The 21,554-nt window shown below is 47.4% G+C and overlaps 1 protein-coding gene across 7 annotated transcripts in view; it reads right to left on the bottom strand.

Annotated features, from left to right (window-relative positions):
- Positions 1 to 2,913: 2,913 nt before the first annotated feature.
- Positions 2,914 to 21,554, bottom strand: part of mrtfba (myocardin related transcription factor Ba) — a 59,717-nt gene continuing 41,076 nt past the window's right edge. For 6 of the 7 annotated variants that reach the window (XM_064322810.1, XM_064322808.1, XM_064322812.1 and 3 more), the window contains 13 exons: positions 18,052 to 18,107; positions 17,719 to 17,794; positions 16,864 to 17,021; positions 16,527 to 16,712; positions 16,025 to 16,168; positions 14,155 to 14,405; positions 13,624 to 13,774; positions 12,616 to 13,386; positions 12,231 to 12,365; positions 10,510 to 10,674; positions 10,229 to 10,366; positions 9,766 to 9,826; positions 2,914 to 8,372 (listed from right to left, as the gene is read on the bottom strand). In XM_064322810.1, the coding sequence (XP_064178880.1) occupies positions 7,894 to 8,372; positions 9,766 to 9,826; positions 10,229 to 10,366; positions 10,510 to 10,674; positions 12,231 to 12,365; positions 12,616 to 13,386; positions 13,624 to 13,774; positions 14,155 to 14,405; positions 16,025 to 16,168; positions 16,527 to 16,712; positions 16,864 to 17,021; positions 17,719 to 17,794; positions 18,052 to 18,107 (2,771 nt within the window). In that variant the 3' untranslated portion in view covers positions 2,914 to 7,893. Of the gene's footprint in view, positions 8,373 to 9,765; positions 9,827 to 10,228; positions 10,367 to 10,509; positions 10,675 to 12,230; positions 12,366 to 12,615; positions 13,387 to 13,623; positions 13,775 to 14,154; positions 14,406 to 16,024; positions 16,169 to 16,526; positions 16,713 to 16,859; positions 17,022 to 17,718; positions 17,795 to 18,051; positions 18,108 to 21,554 lie in introns of all 7 variants that reach the window. The other variant, XM_064322813.1, reaches the window with a different exon arrangement.

Below are 21,554 nucleotides of genomic sequence, written 5' to 3'. Positions count from 1 at the left end.
CTCTACAGAATAAACATTGAACACAGAGAGAAGAAATGCTTTTTGAGGGTTTTTTAACATAAATATTGCACTTGCGTAATTGTGAACCTGTGCTACTTCTGTGGTCAGTGTTGAATAACACTTCAGCCATCTCATTATCAGACACTCACATACTCATATGCAAACTGAGGAGAATGTTCCCAAGAGCCTAGTTTGATAGTTTATTGCTCTCTCTCTCGCTTGACCATTTTACAGGATCACATAAAAATTAGTTGTGCTTAAAAAATTGGATGTGCTAACGTGATAAATTCAAAGACATATTTTGTAGAAATGAAACTGCAGATAGCGCCGGACTTCAACCAGGACAGTCTTATAATTATTTGACTTATTCTAATATCACTGTTTTACTGTATTGTTCTTTTTGATAATGTCTTATGTAACTTGTGTATTTATGTTTACTTATACTGTTTTCTAGGCCAGGTGGTGGTGGGAATTCTGAACTCTTGCAATTGTGTACCTCTTCAGTTACCTAAGTATATATAACCAATACCCTTTGACCTTTTGTTGCTAACGCTAACACTATCCCCTTTATCTGTAGAAAACATAGACACAAATAATATGATCTGTATGGCTAATGGAAATAAGGCAACATTCTTTTGAAAATGTTGCATAATCTTCTGAGTCCACTGTACCTGGAGGAAAGAGACAGCAACGTACCATAACTCTGCAGTCATCAAGTGAATGAAGGATTTAGCTCTTCGTTGAGTCAGTAGAGTTGCACATATTGAAAATGACAGTTACATACATCAGTCAAACAGAATTTATGAGCAAATGTGCCTGGGGTGGAGAAGGGGATGATGACAGATGCTCTGCAAGTACAAACCAGTAAATGAAAATTTAACCACCTGATATGTGAGGCCCAGGTGTGTAATCTAGCATTATAACCTCTTATTTCAATACAATTTAGATAAGATATAAGATATACTTTTATTATTTTATTGAACCCCGTGGGGTAATTAGTCCTCTGCATTTGACCCATCCCAGTTACTTAGGAGCAGTGGGCAGCCACAGTGCAGCGCCCGGGGACCAACTCCAGTTCTGAGGCCAGTGCCTTGGTCAAGGGCAACTGCAGGAGCGCCCCTAACATGCATGTCTTTGTCAATTTAGACATTTCTCTGCACACCACACTCTCCATTCCTCCAACAGGGCAGTCTATACGAAAACAAATTAAACGTAAACAGTATGACATTCAGACAGCTTTAGTTCATGGTGCATTTAAGGTTCAGATGACTGTCCCACTGGGCCCACATTCACTGTATATACGGGACTTTGTGGACAGAGAAAAGGGTTTCACACAATTCAGATGTTTGTTCCTGGAAGACACATAATTCTATTCAACATGTTTTATTTAAATAAGTGAATATCAAATGTATTGAAATGTTAAGGTGACCATAATTGCAACAATGCATATTGTACAAAAATATTGATATCTGAATAAAATGTTTATCATAAGCATGTATTTGCATGTAGCATGGAGTTTCAGTTTCCTTACGCATCAGAGAGGAGGAATGCAAACATGTCAGACTTTCCTGGAACAGCGTTTATACACAATTTAGACCCTTTTGGCACATTTACGAGTGATGAAATCCTACATGCAGCCAAAATCTTCCTCTAGCATTGATCCCAGGAAAGACTTCAAATCAAATGTGCAAATATGGTACAAAAACATTGCTCAGTAAATGCACTGTGCCTCAAGCCAATGTTTTCCCTGGCCTTCTTTCTTAACAGAAACACAGGTATTAAGTACAATCTAAAGCACCCTCTTAATGTAGGATTATCATATTTTATGCTGTGACGTTAATACGGCTGACACACTGCCGTATTAATAATAACATGACAAAAAAGATAAAGTAGGAAATGTTGCCTGATCTCCTGCCACAAGTTTTACACAAGAACAGAAGCACAGGAGGTGTCATTCATGGTCAATGTCACTAGTATTTTTACAGCTTCATAGTATAGTAATGGTGTTTCACTGTGTGGTGGAAAAAGTAGTTAATTTGTTGCCAATGCTGGTTTTTTCCCTAGATGAAATGCATCATTGCTTGCCTCGTGACAATGGACAGATTCTTTTCACACACTGTTGAAAAGAATAAGCTGGGTGGAGTCACAAATTATTCCAGAAACAAGCTGGAAGTTATGAACCACCTCGCCCTTGGTCTCGTTGCCTGTTTACTGACTAGATTTTTAAAAACATTTCTTACGTGCACACGTCCCTTCTACTTAACTTATTAATTGTAAAAAATTATTCGAGAAATCCAAATGACAAACACTTTCAGATCATACACCAGTTAATTAATGTAAAATTAAGTTTTAGTTTATATTATTAGTCAAATACTGCACAGCATTCCAGTTTCCAAAGTATGCATCAATTCTTTGCAACTCCACTCTTGCCCATTGACAAAGATCTGTTGTGGTCTTTTATGCGTTGCTGTAGTTTTACCAGTTTACTCACCTACGGTGGTCTACAGGTATCTCCATTTGTGTTTTAAATCACTCACTTCTGGCCTGCCAGCCTCATAGATTTTGTAATCCAGGGCCATTGTTTTTATGGGCATGACCATCCTTACATGAGCCAGCCCTGGAGTTGAGCATCCGGTTAAGTTTAGCACAAATCCAGCTAGTTTTGCCTCTTTCCTCTCTCCAGCAACAATATTATTCCACTTAAGACGAAATTAAGAAGGTGTGGGATATTCAGTTAAGGATACAATTTGTGTTAATTTGAGCTGACTGGAATGTTTTTTTTTTTTTTTTTTTTTGCATCAAACCTGAATTATGATGCATTACCGAATGCGTAAACAGACGGAGCTCTGAATAACCGGTCCCATCTTTAGACAAGCAAAAGTCTGGGGTATCAATCAGATTCCACTGACACGCTCACAATACATCACCATTTTATTAACACAAAAGGCAGATATATACACCTTACAGTGTATCCATTTCAACTATTTACAAAATAGAGCTCATGGATGCGTTACACATGTATAAAAATATGCATTACATCTATATAAATATATACACAATGTGCAAAACATATGGCATACAAACAAATGAATGGGACAGTATCTGTTAAGTGTGGGGTAGGCTGGGCTGGATGAGAAGGCATCGGATTCCCAAGCCTACGTCTGTTCCTTCTAGAAAAATCTGCTTTCCATCCTCTTATTTCTGTGACGAATGCGTAAAGCAGTGGCAGACCCTGAAAAACACAGCGGACAACTGGATAGCAACAATTTCTACAGGACAGAAGTGAATGGTCTTCAATGCAAGCAAACAGAGTGGAGGCAAATAAAATGAGAGACAGAGCCTAATTATACCCACATTTACATCTGCAGTAGAAACCGTCTTGTCATTAAGTGCTTACATTCCCCAAAGCCAGAAAGATGCTTAAAATGGCCATGGTATGAGACACTGTCTGGTACAATAACAGCCAATTTGGGTTTTCAAATGGCACAACAGAAACAGGATGCCTTTAGCTATTTTCCCCCATTTTTTGTTGGCTTACTAGAGTGTCAAGTGGTACACACATTTAAAAAGACATTAAAAACTATATACATCTTCACTGTCCCACTGAAAAAAACAAACAACAACAAAAAACTCCATTACACATATGCGTTTTTGAAACAAAATGATTGCTTGTGTAAAAGTACTTAAAGGGCATTCAGTAGTGTACTGCCCTCTTTGGCAACATGTCAGGGCGCTGGCTGCTGATGTGACCCTCTCAGTGCCCTGTTAGTCCACACGGCCAGCCGGACCCCCTGTCAGGACCCCTGGCCCCTTTGGCCTTACCGTGGCTCCGTCACGGCCACAGCCCGCCTCTCCTTCCTCTTCACGACAGCGGCGTCGCCAGAAGCACCCGTCCCCGCCCCTGGATGGGGTGACGCAGCTGTGACTGAGCACCGCACAAACGCAAGCCATTTGGTTTCCTGTGACGGGACGCCGTGCCGGGGTAAGGACACTATCTATTTGGCATCGGTCCCGCGCACCCTATTCAGCTGCAGGCAGGAGAGGAAAGGGTGTGACTGGGGTCAAAGCGCAGAGAACGCACAGACGCAGTCACTGGCAGGGCGGGACCAAGCCCAGAACAAACACCCATCAACAAAACTGGCTGAGCAATTAAGCAATACCTACTCTTAGATAAAGCGGACATCTTTGTTTCTCTTCCTAAAACTGGTTTCAGAGATAGTGCTATGCTCTATTAAGATGTAAGTGTAGGTGTGTCAGCAACAAAAAAAAATGCTCAACACTGAATTCCAAAGTGCTATAGGCAACCACTAGATGGAGGTATAATACCTCTCCTAATTCTGTACAATCCTGACCCAACAACTGCATGATCTTCTCCTTTTGTATTACACCACATTTGGTTAAAAAGAAGTTAAACAGCCAGTTGTGGACACTTCTATTGCAAGTCACTACACAGTGGTCACTAGTGTTGTGTGCAGACCTGTTCTCTGATATGCTGACTTCAGGCAGTCTCCTATACAGTGGCACACGTACAGAAGTGGGATAAGCCCATGGCATTGCAGATTTCCTCCTCGCCATAACATACTAAGCATGACTGCTTATCTCCACAAACGTTTGAGTCATTCCCCATGCTGAAGTTACAGCATCCAGGGAAAAGCAATATACCAATGATGCTTTCTCCATGAAAAGCTTTGATCAGTGAAAGTAGCAGTCCCTTTCCCCAATACCAGCACCCAACTCCTAATCTTTGAACTTTGTGTAAAACTGAGTTTCTCCTCAGCTACCAAAATAAAAACAAAAAAAACTTAAACTACTGAGAGAACAGTCATGAGAAGATTTTCAGGAAGAAAAAAAAAAATCTGAACCTAAGACGAGGGTTCAATTCACAGACATTTTGACCAGCAGACTTAATCTGTCCATTTTAAAGTGTTACACTTTTCAAAGAAGGATATTACACCGAGTTTTGAACTGTGAATGACCACATGAATGCTCTCAGAAGATCACTAATGAAACCGTTGTTTGGTTAATTTACAACCAGTGCAAAATTCCACAAAGCAACAGAAAAAAACCACAAATGGAATTCCTTGGCTACAGTTACTGACTCACACAGAAGACTTCACAATACAGTATTGTTCCTGGGCATTCTGTCCATGTGATAAACGTCAACACTTATTAACACAGAATGACTGCAGTGCAGAACAGCTCTTGCTGCTTATGGTCATGACAGTACCCCACTGGAATTCCTACAGAAACTCATTTTGATCTTTGACTCTTTGTTCTATATGGTTCCAAACCAAAACCTGAAAAACTGCCTAGCATTTGTAGCCTGTAGGCTTGACTAATTCAGATTCAGATCAATGTCTATCTGAATGCTTCTGAACTTCCCTAAAGGCTCACGCCTAATAAGTGAATAAGCACGTGTGGCTCAATAAATAGCAGGCAAAGCAGTCTGTGAAGAAGGTACCAGACCGCATGTGAAACATTCAACAGGGACAGAGCCTCAGACTGAGGTTCACCGTCGCTGATGTGCGACGGTAGAGCAGGGATCTGTGCGTTTCGTGTGCAGCCAACGTGGACGGCACCGGTGAGCCTGGAACCAGTGGCAGAGGTGCCGGCATTCAGCAAACATATTGCAGTGTCCATCTCATTTGCCGTGCATTGTGCTGTACTGATAATACGCGAGGTTGTAAAATGTGAACTTCCCCAGGGTTTTATATACCTGTACAGAGGAAAGTATGGTACGCATGCCTTACATTAGATGCATGCACTTGTTTGGCAGCCCTAATTGATATCCCTTTCCAGAGTAAAGGAATGGTATAGACCCAAACTTATAGTGATGATAATATCTGGCTTACTCAACCCCCTCTACAGAGACATACACTAGCAGTCATGCGAGTGTGCACGCACACACAGACACACACACAGACACACACACACACTCACACACACTCACACACAAACACACACAAACACACGTGCGCACGCACACGTGCAGACACACACACAACTGATCGCAGCATGCCAGTTATCACTGAATGTGAGACATTTGACTGCTTATCATATCCCAGCTGGGCATTAATCCAGCTAAACTCCAGCATGACTGTACAGCAGATAAACTCCTATTTTTAAAAAAGCCCCTTTAAAAATAACTGCGTTCATAATAATTTACAAAGACATTTACAGAGGCCTCTGCATAAATGCCAGAGGTTTCAAAACGTCTAAAAAAAAAAACAAAGACACATGATAAGATTAAAAAAGAATGAACCACGATTAAAACAAGCCCCACTGTTAAAAAGGATTCTTACGTTAACCAGCCGAAGAAAATTCTTCCTGATACTTAAAGCAGATGTGAGTCTCCGGCAGTGACCTCAGGAGCTCTTAGGCAACAGACGGCCAATCAGCTCTCACTTCATTAATGAAGTGCAGTCAAGGTGTGCAGGTGTCCCTGTCTTTCACATCACGTGAGGAAATGAAAAAAGGACATAGCACTTATCACTAGATTCCCTTAAAACCTGACGTATAATGCGAGCACAAGTGACACAAAAGTGTTTTCGCAAAGATTATGGAACAATTGCCTGCCTTCCCCTCAAAATGTTGTAGAGTTGTGCAAACCCTGGAGTTTAAATGGATAAAAAATAAATGGATAAAAAAATAGCATGAACATAATTTGCTTCAGAGATATGCGACAACAAGCGAAAGAATATGCGCCAACCGTTTCAATGTTCGAGTCTCAACCAAGTCTCCCAGCCACCACCTATCCTCCTCCTGCTGTTATTCCCTTGTACTAAGCACTGGCAAAGGCTCCCCCTTCTCCCAGGTTTCCTGCCAATGAATAACAAAAGACAGGAGGTAAACCAGCGAGCTCAGAGCCATAATGTCTGCCGTGTTGATTGAGGTATGTTCGGAAACAAACCTGCCGCAATCAGAGGAAAGCCATTTCGCAGAGCTAAAAAACAACAGCCATCCGTCACCCCTGCCACAGCCCCGCGGTGGTTCACACAGCCAGGGGAGCGCTACGTAGCGCGCCGCCGCTGAACCACAGCCCCGCGGACGCAACCAAACGCTGCTCTCCGCGCTCGGAGCCCCGTGAAGCAGATCACAGTCACCAGGGCGAAGTCTCTTAAGGACAGTTTGTGTTTAAAAGCCCTCCCTGCTTAAGCCAATATCAGTCCCATATGTCTCGGCGAGCCGTCATTGGTAGAAGGAAGGGGGGGGGAGGAGGGGCTGCGGTCTCCAGGCTCGAGAGGAGGAGGCAGCGCTCGGTTCGGGCCAGAAATAAAGAGATGGGGGAGATAGAGAGATCCCATCTGTTTGACGGCATGCCCAGCTCTGTTTGGCACCGGCGGAGAGAGCAGAAGCACAGCCGTGCCCTCGGGCCCCGAGGAGGGCAGATCCATCTGAATGATTAGGGCTGTACTGATGAACACCCCTCAGGGGAAAAGTGGGAACAGGAGCCAAAAATGCTGCCACACAATGTTCCCAGCCCTGCTCACGCTCCCATTTTGAGCCTACTGGGATCTCTAGGAGAGAGGATATGGCCCCCTTTGGTGGAACAACCCTGTCTAGTGGACCTATCAGGACAGGGCAGGGCAGAGCACCCCGCCCCTGGGCCAGCCGCTGGGGGCTTCCTGTCAATAGCCCGCACCCTGCTGGGGACTTCCTGTCTAGAGCCCACCCCCTGCTGGAGACTTCCTGTCTACAGCCAGCCCCCTGCAGGGGACTTCCTGTCTAGAGCCCACCCCCTGCAGGGGGCTTCCTGTACAGAGCCCGCCCCCACCCAGGCCCAGCCAGGGGAGGCGCTCGTGGGCGAGAGCGCAGGCGTTCTTGTGCGGGAGATCCAGCGGCGGCCTCCGAGGGCGTGGCCGGCCGGGCGCAAAGCCCGCCCCCTCCGGTCCCTCAGTCCCAGTGCAGCTGGAGGTCGTGGCCGTCCAGGAAGTCTGAGGAAATGCCCAGTGGGTTGAGCCCGCCGGCCGGGCCCGGCATGGTGAGGTCCAGCCACTCCATGTTGTCCAGCGCGCCGTCGTGCAGGTCGAAGGTGGTGGGGGGCGGGCCGTCGGCGAACGACAGCTCCGTCGTGTCCATGGGGGAGTGGGGCTGTTCCAGGAGCTGGCAGTGCAGCTCCTCCATCAGACCCAGCGTCCGCGGCTCGCCCTCCCCCGCCAGCGTGCCCTCCAGGAAGGCCTCCAGCTGGTTGTCGGAGGCCAGGGTGGCCAGGGTGGGGGCGGAGTCCAGGGCCAGGGAGGGGGGCGGTGCCACCTGCACCTGCGGCGGGGGCCGCGACAGCACCGTGTTGACCGGCAGCGTGGTGATGCTGGCCGTCACCGGCAGCATCTTGGCCGAGGAGGGCGTGTCCTGCCGGATGAAGGGCGGGATCTCTGCGCGAGACACAAACACAACCGTCACGCTTACTTGAGCTTTAAAGGTCTGGGAAACTCGAATCTGTGAATTCTCTCCTGGTGTGTTGTTTTAAATCTTTTTTTCATTCACAAATGGCCCAAAAATATTTAAAAACGAGCCTTGTAAAAAATGTGGAAAGGCCTGTGCTGAGATTGGCTTGCTTTCTCCCTTGGCTAAACACCAGGCTTGCAGTGAGCAGGATTATCTGGGGTCCCAGTTACGTCATTAATGCCCAAAAACCAGTGAAATCCTTTATACCTAGTGATAATTAAACAGGTTTCAGGCTAAGATACGTGGAATCAAAGCCTTTCTTTATTCAGGTGTGCTGTCCGGAGATTGAGACTGCTGTTGCATCTAATATTAGTGTCCAATAGCTCAGTGTTACATTAACACATTGAATGATCTGCAGGTTAAACAATACAATGGTAAAGCTTAGCTTGCTAGCTTATGTTGCTTTCTTTTGTGTTGTCCGGTGATAAAATGGTTGTGTTACTGTAGGAAATCATAGCTGTTTGAAATTAAGCAGGTAAACATTCGACGCCACACATTACATTAGTTATTACTGGAAAATGCTGAAGTGCTGGCAGTAGTTTTACCTGTAGACCAACCTGCTTTAGCTAGTTTGTAGCACTTGACCAATGCCTAAAAGGATAAAAACCTGTTGAAACCACTCTGAAACCTGCTGTCCAGATTGTGGATTCCGTACATCATCACCTGGCTCGTCAATGTCAGGATCACATGAGTAAGGCTGTACAATGCCAATGTTTCCACTGTATGCTATTTTTAAGGGTTGGCAGCCTGCTCTAACCTAGCAACGAGGAACTGCTTACATAGACGTCGTATAAAGATTAATATTAATGAGCGCAGGATACAAGCCCACCTTCAGCTTATCAGCTGTATATTTCAGTTCAAAACTTAAAAGAAATATTAAGAGGACAATCAAGCGTCACTTCAGGGGGATATAACCACAATTTGAACCCAAGTTCTCTCCCTCTCTCAAATCCCAATTATGACAGAAAAAAAGTTTTATTCTCACAGCAAAATTCTACGTCATCCCAGTCTTCATTCTGCTTCACTGGTGTGGTGTAGTCTATTTCATTTTCAGCAGCTTATTCCCTATGTTTACTTCCATTGTGAAAGATGTATCATGTATTCAACCAAAGAATGAGTAATGTACCCAAGTAAAAATAAAAAAGGACTTATTCATAATATTCATAACTGTGTAATTTACCAGTGCACAGTGAAAGGCTTTGAAAGGCACTGCTTTGTGATCTGTAGTGGGGTGTTATATTGGACATAGGGCTAAACATCTTACTTGAAAAATTGACTGACAGACAGCACTAACACCAGGCTAAAAAAAAATGTCCTCACCTCCACTCTCGATTAGTATGTCGAATAGGTCGTCCATCTGTTGGCTGGTTGCTGTGGGAACCTGTGGGAACACAGACGAGGGTAAAAGACTGAGAGGACAGGACAAATAGAGAAGACTAGCACTCCAGCAAGTGCAGGAGTCTCTTTCTGTTGCGATGTCTGTGCTCATGTTCACCTGAGACTACACCTGTGTGCTACGCCTGTATCCAGCGTGTTGAGCTGCACACACTCACCTGTGTGCTACGCCTGTATCCAGCGTGTTGAGCTGCACACACTCACCTGTGTGCTACGCCTGTATCCAGCGTGTTGAGCTGCACACACTCACCTGTGTGCTACGCCTGTATCCAGCGTGTTGAGCTGCACACACTCACCTGTGTGCTACGCCTGTATCCAGCGTGTTGAGCTGCACACACTCACCTGTGTGCTACGCCTGTATCCAGCGTGTTGAGCTGCACACACTCACCTGCGTGAGGGCCGGAGTCTGCAGGCTGCGAGTCTGTTTGACGGCCTCCTCGTAGCGGGGCGGGTCTTTGCTCTTGGGGGCGTGGCTAGCGAAGGCGTTTGGCTGGATAATGAAGGTGGACTGGGAGGGGGAAGGGGGCTGGTGGAAAAAGAGTTCATTAAAGGCACAGAACAGCACTCCACTGCTATATTATCATATTTTCACTATGACCAAAGCGCAAAAGAAGAGCGATATGAATGATGAATTTTGCCGGTATTGCTCTGCAAAGTGGCGCTCTTTACCTTGTTCTTGGGCCCATTAGGAAGGGAATGGCTGGGGGAGGCCCGGGGAGGGGGCCTGCTTTCCGGGGAGCTGTTCAGGAAACACTGGGTGATCTCGGCCCCCACCTGGTTCTGGCCAGGGCTGTACTGGAACCCGGGGGCGGACGTGGCGCACACGGCAAAGGTCTGTAAAAGAGAGCACGGCGGTCACAAGCTGCGGCCAAAGCATTCTGGGCCAGCCTGCAGGCGTGGCTCTGGTGGCGCAGTAAGGGGAGGTTTTGGGCTGTGGCCGACTGTAACGGGGCACCAGGCACACCACAGACACGCGGGGCTGTCAGGGAGAGCGCTGCCACTCATCCTCGCTCACACTCATCGCCCCAGTAACAGGTGCTGAGCAATGGCTTCAGCCAGGACTGCTTCTAATGTGATTAGGGGGAGGAATTTAACCGGGCTGAACTGCACGACCGAGCCGCCATCACCCGGGCGACCGGAATATACCATAACTGACCCAGCCAAGGGGAGCGCTGTTGCGCAAGCGAGGAACGACGGGCCGGTTTGAGCGCCTGAAATCTCCGGAAAAATAAAGTTTTTTTTCCCCCCGTCAAGCAGATAAAGGCCTCCCCGCCCCCGCAGCTGGCCGACCTCGCGGCTCGCAGATAAAAGACTCATCATCGCCTTTGATCACGGCCCCGGACAGCGATCTGCTTTCACTGCCTCCGTCCCAGCACATTAGAGCAGGCAGCTTGGAGAGGAGCGCGGCCCTGCCCTTTAGCAGAAGCGCTCGTTACAGAAAACCCCGTTAATGGCAAGCGCAAAGATGTCTCAGTCATTCCCTGGCACTGAGCATCATCTGGATGCAGTAGATCTTTAAGCTCATTTTTCTTCATTTGCATGCACAATAATGAACTCCAGAGGTACTAAAATAAGTTGTTGAAATGCTAATGGAATTTTTTTTTTTTCTTTCAAAGTAAAGGTCTCTCGCAAAAGTGACTGCCACCTCATTCCTTTCCCTGCTAAATATAGGTTAAATCAAAATTTAAAAAGGGCCAGGAGTACTAGATCATCTACAATGACAGGTATTTACAAGTAATCTGTTATCTATATTTGAATACAACTAAGCCTATTAAGAACATCATGACCTACATTAACAGAGTACAGGGGATGTACTAGAGGGGTGACAATCATTCATTCAATTACAAAAGCGTATAACATTTCAGCTGTGGCTATAAAATTCATGCCGTTGGATGGATGCTATGCACTTGAAATTAAACTCTAGGGGTCAATCGTCTCTTTATTAACAGGAGTGGCTGCCAGCTCAACTTCACAGACACAGAAGGTGTGAAATTGTGCTGCCGGTTTTATGAAACCAAATCTCGATACCAAGAGTCACCGAGCTCATAATGGAAAAATATTTTTTAAATATTTTGGATCAGCCAGCCAAAACATTACCGCTGTTTTTGTGTATGTCTGTTCAAAGCCACGTATACGCTCTCTCGTGATGATTAGCTAGACTTTAGTAGCGCCAAGAAAGCTAACAACTTGACAATTTTCCCCAGGTCTGAATAGCCCTGTGCTCGAGTAGTAAAGCATTCAGACACACTCACGAGTCTCAGAAGTCCCTGGAAAACCGCAGCATGTGTCCTGAGTGCTTGAAACGTGCGATACGTATTTAGGCTATGGTCCTGTATACAGGTCCCAGGCTGGACCTGTCCCCGGGTTCAAAGGTGCAGTGTGTAACTCACCTTTCCCATGTGGTGGTTCTGTGTGGGAAGCTCCTGTGGTGCAGGGGTCTCTGCTTTTTGAGGTTGCTGGGTAACAGGGGCCTGGATCAGGCTTTGGGCCTGAGGAGACACCGCAGCCTGGAGCACTGGCTGCTTCTGCGGGGGCGGAAACAACACGTCAGTCCCAAGCAGAGCCAGATGATTTAAATATGCTATAGGGCACACCACAGGACAGGCACTAAACTGACCATAAACTGTGCCCTTTTTTGACAGCTTAGTTTAAACGCGCATCTACTGAGTATTAAAGCGACGCTCTGCTGGATTCATGAATGCTACATAATGCTAGGGTAGCGCTTGATAACTTTACCCTACTCTTTAGCAGAGGCAGAAAGCCAAACGACAGTACCTGCAGGCTGACCCCAGCGCCGGGCAGCTGGATGGTGGCGGCGGCGGGCAGGGAGACGGGCAGCAGGATCTGGGTGCCCGGCTGGGCGGCGAGCAGGGTCTGGGGCACCTGCTGGGAGCTGATGAAGAACTGCGGCAGGCCGGCGGCGGCCGGCAGCTGGGCCGGCGGGGCGGGGGCCAGGGCGTCCTCCTGCTTCACCACGGCGGGCGGGGCCCAGGGGGACGAGCAGCTCGAGGACACCCGGCTCTCCTCTTTCACAGGGGCGGGGGCGCCGGGCGAGGGGGGCGCGCCTCCCTGCTGGCTCCTCTTCTCCACCTCCAGCTGCATCTTGAGCTCCTCCACCAGCCGCTGCTCCTGCTCCAGCTTGCGCATCAGCTCCACGATCTGCCGCTCCTTCTCGTGGAGGCGCCGGTCCTTCTCCTCGGGGACCGGCCTGCGCGGCGACGCCCCGGGGGGGGCCTGCCGGCAGCCCTCCGCCGCCCCCCCCGCCTCCTCCGAGTTCATGCAGGAGAGGTCGGAGGGCACCGGCGACACCGGGGGCGTGGAGTTCATGCTCTCCGGCGCCGCCTGCTGGACGGCGGACAGCTGCTGGAGCCCCGGGGAGGCCGTCACCTCCATGGCAACGGAAGGCAGGGCGCTGACTGCGGGGCCAGCGGGGGGCGCTGTGCCGTTGGAGGCCTCCTGGTGAGGCCTGAGCCTCTCGATGAGGTCCGTCTTGGTCCCGGACACAGGAAGACCCCGCAGTTTCAGCTCCATCTTCAGCTCTGCCACCTGCAGCCAAACAACCAACAACAGCGTTCAATGCCAACCCTTTAACACCCTGACTTCCCCTCCATTATCAAATCCCCCTTCATGGCCTGATCATCGACCAGAACGCTGTTATGGAAATGCTTCCTGGTATTACTTGGTATCATCTTTATCTATCCCTGCTGACCATATCTGTATTAGTATGGCTCGTAAAAGAAGAGGCATCTCTGGGATACAGGCTGTTATCTGAGGCCCTCTCACCTTCATTTCCTCCAGGTTGGCGGGCAGCGGGCCGGGCTTGCGGTTGGTCAGCGTGCTGTTGGGCCGCACGGGGGCAGCTGTAGGAAGCGACACCACAATGGAGGTGGGCAACGTGCTGTTGGCAGGGGCACTCTGCCCCTCAGCCACCGGCCTGCAGAGGAAGAGGAAGAGGAGGGGGGGTTGGGGAGGAGGGGGCTCTGTTAATATCATGAGGGAGCAACTTCCTCAACTGGCTTCATTCACAATAAACAACCTCTGAATAGAACAATACGGGCTGGAGAATAACAGCCCATGTTAAATAAATCTCGCACAAACACGGGAGCTGTAATGGAACAGGAAGCCGTGACTAACCTCACCGACATCCTGCAGTTAATTAGCGTTACTTAACAGGATTTGCCAGTGGAAAGTAGCTAGCGGCCTTTTCAGCGCGCCATGACACGTGTGTATATATTTCTGCTCACGAGCAGGCCGTGTTTGCGCAGCGCTAGCGCTAGCCTGAGCGCGCGCTGGACCGGCGCGCTCGGGACGTACTTGAGCGGGGCGGGCAGGATGGCCTGGTAGTTGTAGTGCTGCTGCTGCTGCTGGCTGAGGATCTGCAGCTGCAGGAAGAGCTGCTGCTGCTGCAGCAGGCGGGCATAGGAGGAGTCCATGGGCGCCTCGCTGGGCTCCTGCTTCTGGTCCGGGGGGATGTACTGGTGGTACTTGAGCTTCTTCACCCGCGGCTTGGCCTCCTTGCCCTTCTTGCTGCGGCTCTTGTCTCCGGGCTGCTTGGGCTGGCTCTGCTGCGGGGCGGAGGAGCCGGAGAAAGAGAGTTAGCGCGCGGCGTGCGCCGGGGGAAACCCCGCGCCGCGACGCGACGGATCAAACGGCCGAGGTCAGGCCGCGCTGCAGAGGACGCCCCAGAACACAGCCGGGCCGAGGCCGGGTCGTCACCGGTCATCATCAACGCCCACTCCACAATACAGGAAGTGGAAACCGGGAGAGCCCGCAAAGGGAAGTGACCCCCATTGTTCCCCAGCATAAAGTCACAGGATACGCACGAAAAAAAAGGCCGGGCCTCCGATAATTACTTTAAAGCCACACAAGCGCCAGAGCTCTCCTCTGAGCCAGCCCGTGACCCTCAGCTCATCTCCCACCCTGCGGTGTTTAACAGAGCGAAAATGTCAGGCCCTAGCCTGCGTGCACCAGGATCAGCAATATGCACCAGGATCAGCAGTATGCACCGAACACGCTACAGAAACTGCAGCAGCCAGAGTCACAGTCAGGCACTGGTCTCACGCTGATATACGCTGAGCAAGCAAATCACTTCTATTCTGCAGTGATTCATGAACTTCATTCAAATATGATAATAGAATAAACAAAATAAAAATGACAATTCTCATTAATTTATAACCTGGGCTTGAGCGCACAACAATGTATGTAAAACAAACGACATACTTTATACACAAAACAATTTATTAACCTAACGTATTACTAGTACTCCATTAGCATGCATACTAGCATACAAAGGGGGTATTGTGACCCCCTGTAGAAATAACTGTACTACACTCCCCTTGGTCACATGTCACTGTCTTATCTGCCCCCTGTAACGGGCCAAATACCCAGGACACCGCAACTGCAGAATGACAGCCACACTGACCCACAGAGCGGTACCCTGCAGGAAAACTGGCTGCATGGAGGAGTACATTACTTGTATTTCAACAGTCGACGACCTCTAAGGTCTCCAGCTACAGTCTGTGCGGTTAGACCCTGATGAGAGTGTGCTTCATTTTATTTAAGCAACAGAGAAGCTGACCTTAGATCAACAGACAGATATGCCAAATAAGTGGCCAGGTTGAGATATAGCTGCAGTGTGAAATAGGAATAGGCAAAAAGAAATAGGAATGAATTTATCCTTTACTATATTGCAAATAATGATGTTTTCAGTCATAGCAGAATAACACCTACCAAATAAAAATAAACAAACCAGTCATTCTGAATGGGTACAATATATTTTACCTTCCTGATCGCAGAGACTAACAAATGGCAAACACTGTGTTTACATAACATAAGGAGAGTGTTCAGGAAGGCAGAAATGCAGCTCCACTGCATACTGATGAGGGAATAATTAGCAAAGCCTGTATGCAACCCTGAGAATGTTTATCATCCTGTGCCAGGGTCACCACTGTATTAAAACAAGGGATGAAAACCCTGGCCAATCTAAAAATCACAAAACTGAAATAACCTCTATTTAGAGTAGGAACCATTTTATCTGTCTGAATGGCTCTGGTTTTTAAGGTCACGTTGAGTAGTTTTCCTTTTTGGTGTGAGGTCACCTGTTACACAAGGTTTACATCCACCGACAGCTTACAGTCAAACAAGCCATTAAAAGACATGACGATGGCTGCCAGGTATGGCATACCTTCACAAGGGTCGGCCCCGGCTTTGAAGGCGCAGTGGTGGTGATTGGCTGAGAGGCGACCGGCTGGCGATTAATCGGCGGCTCATTGGTGGACACAGGCTTGAGGAAGTCTTGCGGTGTGGGCTGGGAGATGAGAGGGTAGTACTGCGATAAAAACAGTGACAGACAGATGAGTCACACAGCACTGCACTTTGAGGGCTTGTTTATCAATTTTGCAAACAAAGGCAGGAAAGAGCATCAGCTGAAAGTGCCTAACAAATAATTACATACCACAAAACAAAAACAAACTTAAGCCAAGGAATGCCTGCTCATACCAAGGAATAGACATGACACAGAAAACAGCAACATAAAAAACATCCCCATCTCCTTTTGGGGTTGAATGCTGCTTCAGCTCTGCTGAAGGATTTTTAGGAAAGGAACATCCATGATTACGATTTTACTTGAGCAGGCCAGGGACCAGTTGCCCATAAGGAACGGGGTTGAGGGGGTGGAGCGGATGTACCTGCAGGGTGGAGTTTGGAAGCGGGGACGAGGCCTCGACCACTTTGGCCTCCCCAGGGGACGCGGCTGAGTTCTGGGACTCCTGGCTGGCCGGCTGCTCGGGGGAGAAGGCGTCGCTGCTGTCCTCGTCGAACGTGTACACGTCCAGTGTCTTGGGGAAGTTCACCTGACCGACTGCGGGATCAATATGGGGGACAAGGCAGAGCGCAGCTTATCAACCGGCGCTTGCTCTGGGTGTACGGGGCTCTGCGCGAAGCGGGGGTGGGAGGGGGCGGGGGACGGTGCGAGGCGCGTGCCGCCTGAGGGGCACTGGCACCGCAGGGGGCATCATTACCAATGATGGCCTCCTTGACGCTGGAGTCCACAGGCAGGATGTTCTTCTCCACCAGCTCCATGGGCCCCGGCCGCTGGGCGATCTTCTCGTTGAGGTCATCGGCCAGGCGAGCTCTCTTCAGCCTGAGCTGCGTGGCCTGGAGAGAGGGCTCCGCCAGGGTCTCTGTGACACACAACCACAGCCGTTTCAGCGCTCACCGAATTGTGCAACGCCCATTCACTCGGCACTGATTCACACTCCATTTCTCAATTTCAGTTACCTCACATCGAGCAGCTGATCAGAACCACATGGCTCAAGTCTGACTGAAGACATTACAATATATCATGAACGACAGTTTCAGTTCCATCTATCGGCTCTTGTGTGTTTACAGCTGTAGCAAGATATAAAAATCTTGGAACACTTCAACATGTACTACTGTTGACATATAATAGTCAGAGTAGAGTACAAATTTACAACTTATGGGCTTCCAAGCCATTTACTCCCCCAGCATATACTCCTTTCCCATTACTGTTTGAGCCTATCGGTTTTCTCTGTTCCGTAAAAACAGTGGGGTCTCCAGCAATTTCTTCATTTCATTTGCATCAACACTCACATCTCCAAAGCTCTCAGTGTTCCATAAGGAGGGGAAACAGCGTGAGGCTCGTGGAATGGCTCACATTTTTCTAATTGGCTCTGAGCATGTCTGGCGCGGAGCCTGAACGACCTCTCGGTGCCCGATCCTAAAAAAACACCCGCGCTCCTCTCGCACGGAGCAGTGGGCTCGGCTCCTAATCCCGTGTTCTGCGAGCCGCTGTGAGCGAATCGGCCGGTCGACTGAAAGAGCTCATCACATTCCATCAGTGCGCACGGGGTCAGTTACCCTGCAGGATGTGCATGCGGACCAGCTCCGAGCGCTCCGGACGGCTCCGGATCTTGTGCTTCAGGAAATTCTCCGTCTGCAGAGGGACAAAATTTTCAGACACAGTGGAAACAGCACTTTCAATCTTTATGTGGAACCAAAAGCTATTTTTTATGGGCAGACGCAAAGACTTCTCATTGTTCGCATTAAAGATTAAAGTGCAATCACTAGTGTGAGGCGTAGTAGCACGGTACATGTGCGTTGCGTTACACATTAAGAAGTGAAAGTCCCCATAAGCAGACTTGGATAAGCGGATAAGGCGTGTAGCCGCTGGTCGCAGGCTGCTGGTCTTACCCGGGCCCTCTCCAGGCTGCGGATCTGCTCGTGGAAGGCCGCGGGGCTCTTCAGAGCTGCAGGAAAGGAAGGAAAAAAAGATCAGCCTCTCAGCGAGACACTGCAAACCGGCACGCACACCGCCTTTCATCCCCAGCTCCTTATCTGGGGGCCCCTACACGTCTCACAAGTCATGGAGGAGGGCCGTTCAGGGAAAGCTAGAACCTTGATACAGGTTAGCACACGGGCAGTGGCATTTATGTGTAAAAATCACACTGTACCACTCACAATGGAATTTCCATCCCTCGAACTTTGACAACTTTGTTTTCATTTCAAATATAATATAACCGGGATAAAAAGTAATCCATTATCAAGGAATCTTAAATGACATATAGTAAAGAAATAAGAAATGGCAGTACAAGGAATCCTAGAAATATTAACAAAAAAGAACTTTCTCACACAAACAGCAAGTTGGGTGGCCAAAACCAATGCCAAGTTCAATTTTGACTAAATGACTAGGAGAACAGGGACTGTACGGTGTTATGCTTACGCATTACGTTTGGCATAAACACCGCAAGACGTCATTGGCCAAAGCTCTAGCAGACAGCCAACACGCAGAAACGGACAAGTGTCTTCACTCAGCCAAGCTGGCTGGCATAGTCCAGGTTCCAGGTGGTTTTTCATACTTCTTGTCATAGTGAAAGTCAGCAAGCTGCATAACTACAGCACAGGCCACAAGTATTAGCCCGGCTGTGGTTTAAAAAAAAAAAAAAACATAGGTTTCTCACTAGGAATAACCTTCTTGCCATAATATGTTTACTTGGCCCAAGACATCTAAGCCTAACTCCTTCTTTGCCTTAGTTCTTGCAACTTTTGTGCCTATTGTACTAACACTACAGGCCAATGGTTTTAGCCTATCTGTGGCTTAAAAAAAAACTTAAGGTATATAAGATTTCTGCCAATTTAAGTACCCCTCCACCTCCCACCCATCACTCTACCTCCCACTTTGCAAAATGACTGGATAGAAATCCAACAATTAATTGAATTGTAATTAAAGCCAAAGGAGGCTGAGGAAAGTCATGTCTAAGATTATTTCTGTAAAGTAAAACTCAAACTGTGTGTTTTTGTGGGTAGAAATTGAATGCAAATATTTGTACGTTGGTCTGCTATTTAATAAATGTGCTTAAATTACATAAATTATTCTCTGTTTGTACGTTGGTCTGTTATTTAATACATGTGCTTAAATTAACTGAATACTTCTCTACCGAAAGTTTTTCTAAAATACCACAGGTGGCCTAATACCTTTGGCCTACACTGCACATTTAAATGAAACTGCTTCCTTGGACTGTGTAGCACATCATAGGTGAAACAACTGGTGGTGAATGATCCAATGTTCACCAGGGGAAAAATATAACGTACAAGTTGCAACTTTATAATGAATAAGGTCGACTGGATTTGGTACAGAAGTTTATTCATATATTTCTTCAAGGGGTTGCAAAATTTGTTAGGACTTAGACTATTGGACAACCAACATCACTACAAAACGACTATGAAAGATCCACTTCACCGGAGCAATATCTCTGTGGTGAACCGGGTGACTGGAGCTGGTGCTCAAGCGTTGTACATTCATAAACACAATGCTGCGTCCCTGCTACAGAGAACTGAACACTCAACCGGGGGGTCAGACCTCAGGACATGGTTTTTGTTCACAGAGGTTCAGAAATAGAAAAAGAAGTGAAGTATCAGAATATGAGGACATTGCAATGAGGAAATTGTTTAAAGATTGGGTATCACCTAAAAAACTTTTTAAGCAAAGGCCTGCTGCAAGTTTAAAACACAATATTATATTGTTTGCACATGCTTTTTTAGTTACTGAAGTTCCAAGCTGAAGTTTCTGTGAAATATTTCCAGGGAAAGTCTAGAGCAGCGGAAGGCACAGTGACCCAGATGCAGCGTATGCGAACTGGACGGTCTTACGGCCGGGCTGTTTGAGGAAAAAGCAACAGACCAGAGGGAGACCTTAGGGATGTACTCAGAAAAATAAATCAGAGGTACCCCAAGACCACCTCAGCCTGGAAGAATCGCGCCCATTCAGTCAGGGTCAGCAGGGGAGGTCTGAGCGCCTACTGCTGGGAGCCCAGACCCGGAGATGATGACTTCAGCCGCGGGCTGAGTCACAGAGTAGGCCGGAGCTCTGGGAGGTACTGTGGGGGCCTTTAAGTGCAATAAGGGAACATCCACAGAGCAGACGCACGGTCCTGACCCAGCTCTGGAGTTACTACTGCCCCAGTCAGACACCAGAGTCACACGCCCACACGGCTCACTTAACTGCAGCGGGACGTAACATTTTAACCCAACAAAGAGTGCTCGGCTATTATTCATTCTTATCACTGAAAGGGGATTGCTCTCTTAAAGGATCCTCTCTCTCACACCAGGGCTGGTAACTCCCTGGAGGATACTGTACATTTAGGAAAACCTGAAACAGGAAATGAAATCTCCCCCACTCGGCAGTGGGTAGATATTGCGTTGCAACACATCGGATTAAAACATTATCTAGCTGTGATTTTGTACTAATGCTCGCATGTGTGGCAAGTTGTTGTCAGCGTGGGAGGGTGCGCTGTGTTGGGGGAAATATTGCAAGGGCTCTTAGTGTGCCCGGGGGTGTGTGTGTTAAACAGCATGTAAGCAAAGGCTACGACTTTAACCTGGGTTACGAAAAAACAAACCTGGACACAATGTACAAATAACAGGAAATAGATAATACACATGGCAATTTACCTAAGAGCTACAGCACTTAATTTATGTTTTTTTCACAATAGACATCATAGCCGATTGTCTTTTTGTACTTTTTGATTTCAAATCCGAATGACTTTAGTATATAGCAAAAATAAACAACTTCCCTTTTTTAGGGCATTATATATATATATATAGAGAGAGAGAGAGAGAGGGAGAGAGAGAGAGAGAGAGGATATATATGGAATATATATATATATATAGAATATTTTTATTGGCAGGCGGTAAAATCTTTACATTGGGAACAAACAGGGTTTTTATTTCTCCTTGCCCTGTAATAGGAGATTCTAAAAATCAATTTGGACTGGGTTATATAAGTAACCAAATAAAAGAGGTCAAATATTCTGTAATATGGCCAAAACAAACAGCAGTAAGAATTGTATATTTCTCCCTTCACAGTTAAACAGAGTAAGAACTGAATCTGGTATATGAATAACAATATAGATTACAACTGCGCACTTATTCAACAATACAAAAGTGCTGCAATGTTCTATATATAATGGGCCATATAAATTCATTCATTTGTCATTTGACATGTCTCATACATTCAAGATAATTACAAACAGCATTTAAAGTGAACACCCAAACATCAGAGATGCATTGACTATGAGTGGTGAACTTAAGAGTAAATGAGAACCAGCTGTTAGGAGATAGCAAACATCGTCGCAACGCCAACCATATGTGCGCCTTTACCCAAAGCTAAGCTGTCAAAATTTCAATTCTCCCTTCTC

This window comes from Anguilla rostrata, chromosome 2 (genome assembly GCF_018555375.3).
Source record: "Anguilla rostrata isolate EN2019 chromosome 2, ASM1855537v3, whole genome shotgun sequence".
Classification (NCBI taxonomy): domain Eukaryota; kingdom Metazoa; phylum Chordata; class Actinopteri; order Anguilliformes; family Anguillidae; genus Anguilla; species Anguilla rostrata.
This window is presented reverse-complemented; position numbering and strand designations above follow the sequence as displayed.